The sequence below is a fragment of the Colius striatus genome, chromosome 7 (assembly GCF_028858725.1).
Source record: "Colius striatus isolate bColStr4 chromosome 7, bColStr4.1.hap1, whole genome shotgun sequence".
NCBI lineage: Eukaryota > Metazoa > Chordata > Aves > Coliiformes > Coliidae > Colius > Colius striatus.
The window spans coordinates 28,424,552-28,433,262 of NC_084765.1; the positions used below are offsets into that span (position 1 = coordinate 28,424,552).

Below are 8,711 nucleotides of genomic sequence, written 5' to 3' on the forward strand. Positions count from 1 at the left end.
GGCCAAAAACACTCGATAACTGAATCTAGAAAGCTATAAATAGATGATCACAACTACCTTATAACTTGGAGTATTCCTCTATTATAGACAACTGATTTAATAATAAAATACATGTACTTACTTTTTACTTATTACTCACTTTTTGCTAGCAATTACTTTGCACTACGGTCATTTTGGCAAAGGCTGCCAATTCCTGTACATTAAGAACATGGATAAAAGGACAGTTCCTGCTTCAAACAGCAGGCAAACTATTCAGCTTTCCCTGTGGTATCACAGAATTTGAAGTAACTTACTAGAGCACAAAGTAGATCTCACTGAACTTTAAAGAGCTTACAAGCATTTGCTTGCATTCTGAACATCTCTGCGATGTGACTGCATTTATATGGGTTTTATTCGTTCTTTATGAACAACCGCTCTTTGCTAGAAGAATTGACACACCTCATCAAAGAATCGTAATATAAGCCATGAAGTAGTTGGTGTCTCATGTATTTCTACATCAGTCACAAAACAGGTTGTCTTTTCAGATGCTGTGAGAAACAATAATGATCAGTCCCATCCTATTAACAGCAATATCCCTTAATCCCCACTATCTTTTCTAATATATAGTTAGGGCAAAATCTGTCCTGCATGCAAAAATCACAAACAATGGTGGCAATCAAATATCAGACGATCAGTTTAGAACATCACTTAGGTCAAATTCAGAGAATATGCATCTTCTTGTCTTAAGAGTTAGTGGCTGATGAGGGCACATATAGGAGTAACAACAATCAAACCACAAAATTCTTCCTGATTATCCACCATTCAGGTCCAGATGTGGCAAGGTATTTGCCTAAAAATTCAGCTCTTAGTAGTTTTCTTCCTTTAATGTAAATGTATTTAAAATACATCCTATTTTTAAATTAGTGACAAGGTAACATCTGTCTTGCTAAGTCACAAGAGCACATACAACTACCAGGACTCTCCCAGTCCCACTCTTTAGTCAACCAGTGAAAAAGCATTTTTTTCCTAAGTTGAGACTCATTCTGGCTAAATGCCTGTTTCTTCCAAGGAGGGGAAAAGCAAATGATCACTGCTAGCTGAAGCAGTCAAACAGCTTGTCTCGGGTATCCAGGTACGCTATCAGTCCTGCATGGTATCAATTATTGAGTTTGTTTGCTCTCCTCCATATAAAGTGGTAGGAGAAGCTGCTCTTCTTTTAGTGTATTGTGTACCAGAATAGGAAGCACCTTGTGAGCTGCTGACACTGATGTCACATTGTCTGGAACTGCACAAAATGAAATAGGAGTCAACTGGTTAACTCTTCATTAATTCCAGCACATGCATCACTTAACGGTCAAACTGTCACCTAAGGATGCTTCCATCTCTCAAATAATTGTGATGCACTCAGCAGCAATCATCCTGTAATTACATAGGCTTGAGTAAATAGCAGACACTGTTACTTAACTAGAAAGATGACAGGGAACTGATATGCAAATGGAGATAACAGATGAAAAAGAAGAGATATCCTTTATCTTGTAGAAATCATGCAAAAATACCATTGAAAGAAATATTAAGAAGTCAGATCATAAACCTTTTTCACTGAAGGTCTGCACAGCAGGGTTTTTATTTTAACATCTGAGTCACCTCACAACTTTGACAAACACTACTGTATGCCTTTTTTTAAAATAAACCAACCTAATAAAATGTATAAAACACTGATATTTAAAACCTTTATAACAAAAGGCAAGTATCAGCCTTACCATTGTTACTGACTGCAGTATTCCAGTTATGCCTGCCCATTACATGGAACTGCATCAGGGATAAGGAGTATTAACAAAAACAAATCTCAACTTACAGTGGTTTCACAGAGCACTTGTAGAGATCTTCAAGCTACTCAGGGTCAGAGTACCACAAATTAATTGTGACTTTGCCTATATTTCTGACCCACAACAAGATCATACACACCACTTAAGAAATGCTTTACCATTAAGTCACCTAATGGCAAACGCATAAGCCATGGTCTCAAACTACCTCTGAAAAGGAAGTCCAGCCATCTCTTTTGCTTCTCAGCTTCTTTTTTCTACCTCTTTCTTCCTTTATGTGGACTTCACAATGATGAGCAGTATAACTGCAGCAAAGAACCCTGAGAGACGAAACTATTCTGTTTGGAAGCTAACATAGCAAAAATGGTTTCTTTTCCAACTTGGATCATTTCCTGTTCATGGCTTAGAATATAGTATCAGCAGTGCTAAAACAACTAAAACAAGCGTCTCTGGATGGTAGGAAAGAGGTGGAGGATTGCCTTTTTTTTTTTTTTTTTGAAAGCACAGGCCAAAGTTGGATTGAAGTCACAATGGAACAACAGTCTCAATAACATAATTACATTTTACAGTTGCTGGAACTCCTGAAATTTAATTTCAATTTAACTAAAGACCAAAGAAACACGGAGGTGAATCATCCAATTTTCTTCTGGCTACTTCATTCATACAAAAATACAGAGTGATAGACAATAAATAGCACGCTCGAGTTAAACTAAATCCCTCATAAGGAAAGGTGAAGCAGGTCCTGGAAAGCATTTGTCATTTATGCATATGATTATGTTGATCATCTTTCAAGCCAGAGATACCATGAAACATCTGCTATTATATGGACTGCATTTGAGCTTATTATGAACTTAAAAAGCAATTTGTTTAACCTGTCTAGACACTAAAGCCACTGGGAGCTCTGCTAGAAAAGCACAAACTAAATATTAAACAAATAAATGACACTGGAGTTTTTATAATCCTTATCAGTTCAAGACCTCTGGCAAGAATTTACCCTGAAATATGTTTTATTTCTAATGCTACGAAGTGGCCTGAAAACCTGTTAAAACTTGGAACTTTTGGGTTATTTAGCATAGAGCCTTTGCACTGAAAAGGTACTTACTCCAGCACCTGAGAAAATACATGAGCCATTTCTAAGATTAACTGTCTCACTTAGTCTGTTCTTGTGCCCTTAATAATGAAGTTAATTACATAACATAAAGATCATGACCGGTTTTTTGGAGGTGAGCTATCACTTAAATCCACAATTATCTACTTAACTTCCTCACGTATAGCAAAGTGAATATAATAAAGACAGAAGTTCCCTGTTATTTCAGTGAGATCACTAGCTTGTATAATGGGAATTAGTTCTCAAATCTGGCATTTAGGTAACTTAAGAGGTTCTTAAGATATCTCGCTGAGAAAAGAGTCAGATAGCTGATGTACTTAGATTCTATGGGTGGCTTTACTCTTGAAAGGTAGTGTGACTTTCTGCAAGTCACTCAACATTACTTGTAAAGTAGGGTCAATGCAAGCTCCTAGAGACATTCTGCTGGATATTTAGTTCTATGGGGATTTGAATAAAAAATAGAAACAGATATAATTGTGATAAGAATGATGATATTGAAGTGTACATACAGAGTATAACAATAAGCATGGCTCCCAAACCAGACCACAGATAATTTGTTCTATGGGATACAGTGCCAATATCAGAGCTGCTTATGAATAGCAGCAGAGTCCATTGAATGAAAGGTTATCACTTACCAGTTTTAGAAGCATCATTGTGCATAAAGCAGATATTAAATAAAACTAATTTCACATAGATAAGCAAAACACTTTGCTACAGAAAAGAACAGCAACAATGAAAGAACAGCAATGCTCAAGCATGTAAAGCTACTGTGAAACAATATTTCTTAAACCTGTTAAATGCATATTTTACCTCTAAAACAATACATATGAAATTACGTATATAAAAGGCAGAATTACATGATAGCAGGCTTATTCTGATCTCACAACAGCTCAAATTGAAAATTTGAAAGATAAAGAAATAATATAAAAGTCTTAGCAAGACAAAATACCCCCAAATTAGAAAAACACAGTCTCAAATAGAAGCCAGCAAGCCATAGATAAAGTAAGTCAACAACTAACAAGAACTTTGACAGTATCCTCAAATCAAGATAGATTATAGTCATATAGCTGAGCAAGGTGTGGATATATTTTCATCACTGTAAAAATATAAAAGAGTTACTGGAAGTCTATGAGACCAGCAGCAGTCTAAGTCACATAGCTGTGCCGGTACTTCAGTGAATTCAGATTTAAACATTAAAAATATGCTGTCGGAGTTAATAGCTGCATTAACAGCAGCATTAGTATATGGACTTATCTTTAAAAATGTTGGTTGCCTCAGAACATCAGAGATCTTTTCACATAGTCTTTATTTGCAACAATATATGTATTTTAGAACAACTAAAACAGTTGCAGGAGAAAAAAATCTGCAGCTACAAGAACCAGTTTATATAATTATATTGCAACATGAGTGTAAAAATGGTTACACATTAGTAAGGACTGAGGGAGAAAAACTCAACAAATCTAATTTTGTTCAGTCTATATATGCACAAATGGTAATTTTGAAACCAGAATCTGACTAAAGGATAATTTCAGAAAGATCTCATTCCAGTATGCTACCTAAATTTGCACATTAGTGGCAATACTTTTTACAGAAGATCCTAGAGAACCTGAGAAAAATATACCTTTTGTATTTTGGAATGGGTTCATTTTCATCAGCAATTCTGATTAAGCACAGCTTTTTAAATCAAAAGATAGTTTCATGACCTAGTTTCACCTTACAAATGATATTTCTTGACAGATCGTAACGTAACTTGTTTCATCTGGTTTTGCATAACTCATGAAACACAGTTGAACACCACTGAGTAGAATTTTAATGAAAGGAAAAAAGTTAGCTCTAAGAAGAAAATTCTTATGTAAAAGCACCAAGTCATCATCTCATATTACTATCTCTTATTGTAATATTACCTAGAAGATGGCCAGAATAAACATCAGTTTATTTTGAGGTTGCACTAAATAATGTCAATAATCCCGTTAATGAACTATTACAAAAAGAAATGGCTTGCAATAAACCCAGTCATATCCAATATAAATTATTTATGCTAAATATTCTCTAGCTTCTGTCTACTAAGAAAAAAAAAAATCAAAATCATATAAAATTCAGACCAGAAAAGGCAGTAGGGTTGACTGAACAGTATAGTAGTTTGCACATACTCCAAAGACAGCTTCTGTGCATTTCCTACTCAATATAACTGTTTATCAGTGAGAAATGCAGTGTGCTGATCCTTACTTATGGCTCTGATGACACTATATTGTACACTTGTATTTTCTATTGCTTCAAGCATCTTAATACAGCATAATTGAAAAAACCTCCAAAATTACCATTCATTTTCTTTACATGTTATGAGACTTGACCTCCAAAATCTACACACAATTTGTAAAAGATTAAAATTAAAAATATTAATTGACTGCAATGAAATACTTCTTTCTTGCTAAATCTTGGTTAGATGTTGCATTTTATGTAAAAAAAAAACTACAAACAAAAAAAAACCCCACAAAACCCCACATATAGTCAAGTATTCTAAGGGACTAAGAAGTAAGAAAGTGAATTCTACTGAGGATTTCTGCAAGTCTAACTTCTGAAACGAGGTGAATCTTAGTGAAGAAAGCAATGCTTGCAGAAGCCTTGACTTCCAAAACATTTCATTAAGCTTAAGAAAATTTCAGGAGCTGCCGACTAGAACACTATCTTAATAACAGGTGATATGACAACATGGGTGTTAGAAAATTTGCAGCTTTTCAGACTTTCTTTAATTTGCATCTACCTATTTCAAATTCAGAACAGCCATGAGAGATTTAATGCTATCAAGTCCAATTATCTAATTATACATATTTTAAATAGTTTCAACTGGCCACTCATCACTAGTCTTAATGAAGAATAGTTAAAACACTTGTCTATTAAAAACATTGAGGTCTCTCAATACTGAGTACTCTTCAATATGACAGAAAAAACCCCCAAACCTGCATTTTTAAAAGTTTAGATAAATCAAATAAGGTTATTTTATTTCATTAATATCATATTAATGATATGGGATTTATGTCCACTAGTTCTTCAAGCAGCTTTTGTGATTTTTCTGCAGCTTAATTTTTACTCCCGAAAACCAAAGTCACTTCAACATGGTTTTACCAGACTTTAAGCACATGGACTTCTCACTTTTTCATATTATTGTGTCTCCTGTGGAACAAGTGCTTAAATTGTAAGGCATTAAAACCCCCAAAATTCCACTGCTAAAGTAGTATTTAAATGCTATAAGCTCAGAGCAATTTGTGCTAAAGACAAAAGCAGTGGAACTTAAAACCACATAATGCAATAGCCAGAAATATAATCAAATAAAAAAATTAGAAGTCTAACCATGAGGGGAGTGAAGTTTTGAGCAGTCTTACATTAAGAACTGTGGGTAAGTAGAAAAAAAAAAAAAAGATTTTATGAAAAAAGATTAAGGTTCCTCTTTTGTTTCTGCCATACCAATGCCATGGACACTGTAACCCTGGGTATTATTGTAAAGAGCACGCTACCAACTCAAAGACACGCAAGAAGTTGTCTTGTTCACATTCAGGAAGAAAATTAATTAATGAACCATTGTAAAAGCAATTTACATATAGATGCCTGGCTGCATACTCAGTTACAAATGTGCAAAACAGACTGTTGCAAAGTGCACCCTGGTACACAGTGTTCAGAAGACCTGGCAATTCAACTGCCAGTTCAAGAAATTAAAAATCTGCATTTTAAAAGTTAAGAGAGCCATTACCTCATTCTGCCTTTTTCCGTTCTGGAGGAATTACACAAATAAGAAAAAGGCAGATAAGATAGGAAACTCCAAGTCAAACAGCTCAGACTGCATTACAGCAACTGGATACTCTCCCAGAATGCAGTGGAGAGGTAAGAGCTCTATTTGGACGGCTACAGCAGTAAGCCCAGGATTTTCATGCCTAAAAGATACAAGAGGTATGCAACTAATGGATCTGAGGGAAACCACCATCAAAAGACAGACTTCACCTGATTGTTCACAGCCATGAAGCTAATATTCCTGACACATTCTGGAGATTATTACTCTGAAACTTGTTAATTTACTGTACCAACCATATAAAACAGGTGCTACTACTACTAGAAAAACATCTAGCACTATACCAATGAACTACATACAAGTCCACTTGTAACAGAGAAATCCCTTAGGCTGACTCAGTGTACTGGGCCTAAGTACTGCCAGGCTCTGAGATCAATTACCCAGCATTATGAAAGGCAGGGGCTGCAAAAGCCATTAAAGCAAGGCAATTTCTGGATGACGAGCAGTGAATTAGGGATGACATTTCAGCTCTTGCATTTGCCAGTTTATGTCAAGAAGATAACATTAATTACATTTGGATTTTGTTTTGTTTCATTGCAGTTGGGCTCTGTTCTGTGTTCACTTTTATTGGTAGTAAGAACGCAGACATTGCTGTTTTACAGATCTTTAATTTCCCTCTTGCCTATCCAGCAGGGATGTAAAAAAACCTTTTTTGGCTCTTAGGCTAAGTCTAGGACAACTAACTTAGACTAATACATTACAGTGACAGACTACTTGTGAGAGTCAGATGTGTGATAAAGTGCAAGTTACAGAAGCTCAATTTTCACATTTTCTACAACAACAAGAAAAAGGCTAGGAATTTAGGAAGAGCATTTACTTTATTATGCCTTACTTTCAACACAGGACAACATGTTGAAGCATTTTAGCATATATCCCTAGCCTGGCTCTCTGGGGCTAAATATCTGCACCTGTGAAAAGTCCATGTTAGTCGTAATTGCAAAGAAAAATGCTATTTAAAAAAAAATCACAGATAAAAAAAACCCCACAAAAAACAAAAGAAAAAGGTTCGCTATGTGCACTGCATCTGTCCCTTTGCTTTCACAAAATAAACTACATGTTCATTTCCTATGCTGCTAATTCTATGTTTGTTACTTTGTGTAAGGGAACAGAGTAATGCAGACAGCCCTGCCTGCATCTCATAATGGGCAGTCAGATGCCTCCTTCCTCTGCACATTCCATATACTGCCTCACTGTGTTTTCCAAAGCTTTTTCAAGATAGCAGATAGCTTCCTGCAAGACATTTCAGTCACTTGCAGAGTGATGAAACATCACTGAAAAGTGGAATTTTATTTTTATCCTATTAAAAACTCAGCTGTATCCATGTGAAGTAAACAAAGAAGTACCAATAAACTATCCCTGGACATTAAGTGCATATTTCTATCAAGGTATGAAACTGTCATCCAGGAGTGGATGCAAGCATAATGAAACCTATTCTGGAATTACATTAAGCATATTTCTTATCCTTAGGAGAACTGAAAACAGACAAGTCCTTCCCCCCACCCCCTTTTCAGTGACTGAAAACGTGGTCACTGCTACACTTCCTTCTTTACAAAACACTCAATAGAAAGATTCTACAAAAAAATCCCCATCGTCAGGCTAGTCAGAGTCTTAACCCCTGCATCCTAGTCCACATCCTGAGGATTTCACTCCTTCCCCTGCATATAGAAAAGGGAATTAAATACAGTATATTTAACAACCTAGTCTTAGAATACAACTACAATTGCTGGAAGGAATAGAATACATGCATGCAGGCTACACGTGAAATTTTGATTTATATTTGGAAAAATACTCCCCAACCAACCAAACAAACAAAAAAATACCCCACAAACATATGAAGATTACTCTTTTCCTTCTCCTAATGCAAACTAAGATTTCTTACCTGGTAGGCATCTAGCTGTTCATCTGTAAATATCGTTTGCTTATTACCCATCTTAAATGAGGAATTCTTCCCTTATACAAA

General features: G+C 35.5%; 1 protein-coding gene across 1 annotated transcript in view; it reads right to left on the reverse strand.

Annotated features, from left to right (window-relative positions):
- CIB2 (calcium and integrin binding family member 2) overlaps positions 1 to 8,711 on the reverse strand; it is a 40,224-nt gene extending 31,513 nt beyond the window's left edge. The window contains exon 1 of the mRNA XM_010196290.2: positions 8,631 to 8,711. Coding sequence (XP_010194592.1) covers positions 8,631 to 8,681 — 51 coding nt within the window. The 5' untranslated portion in view covers positions 8,682 to 8,711. The remainder of the gene's footprint in view (positions 1 to 8,630) is intronic.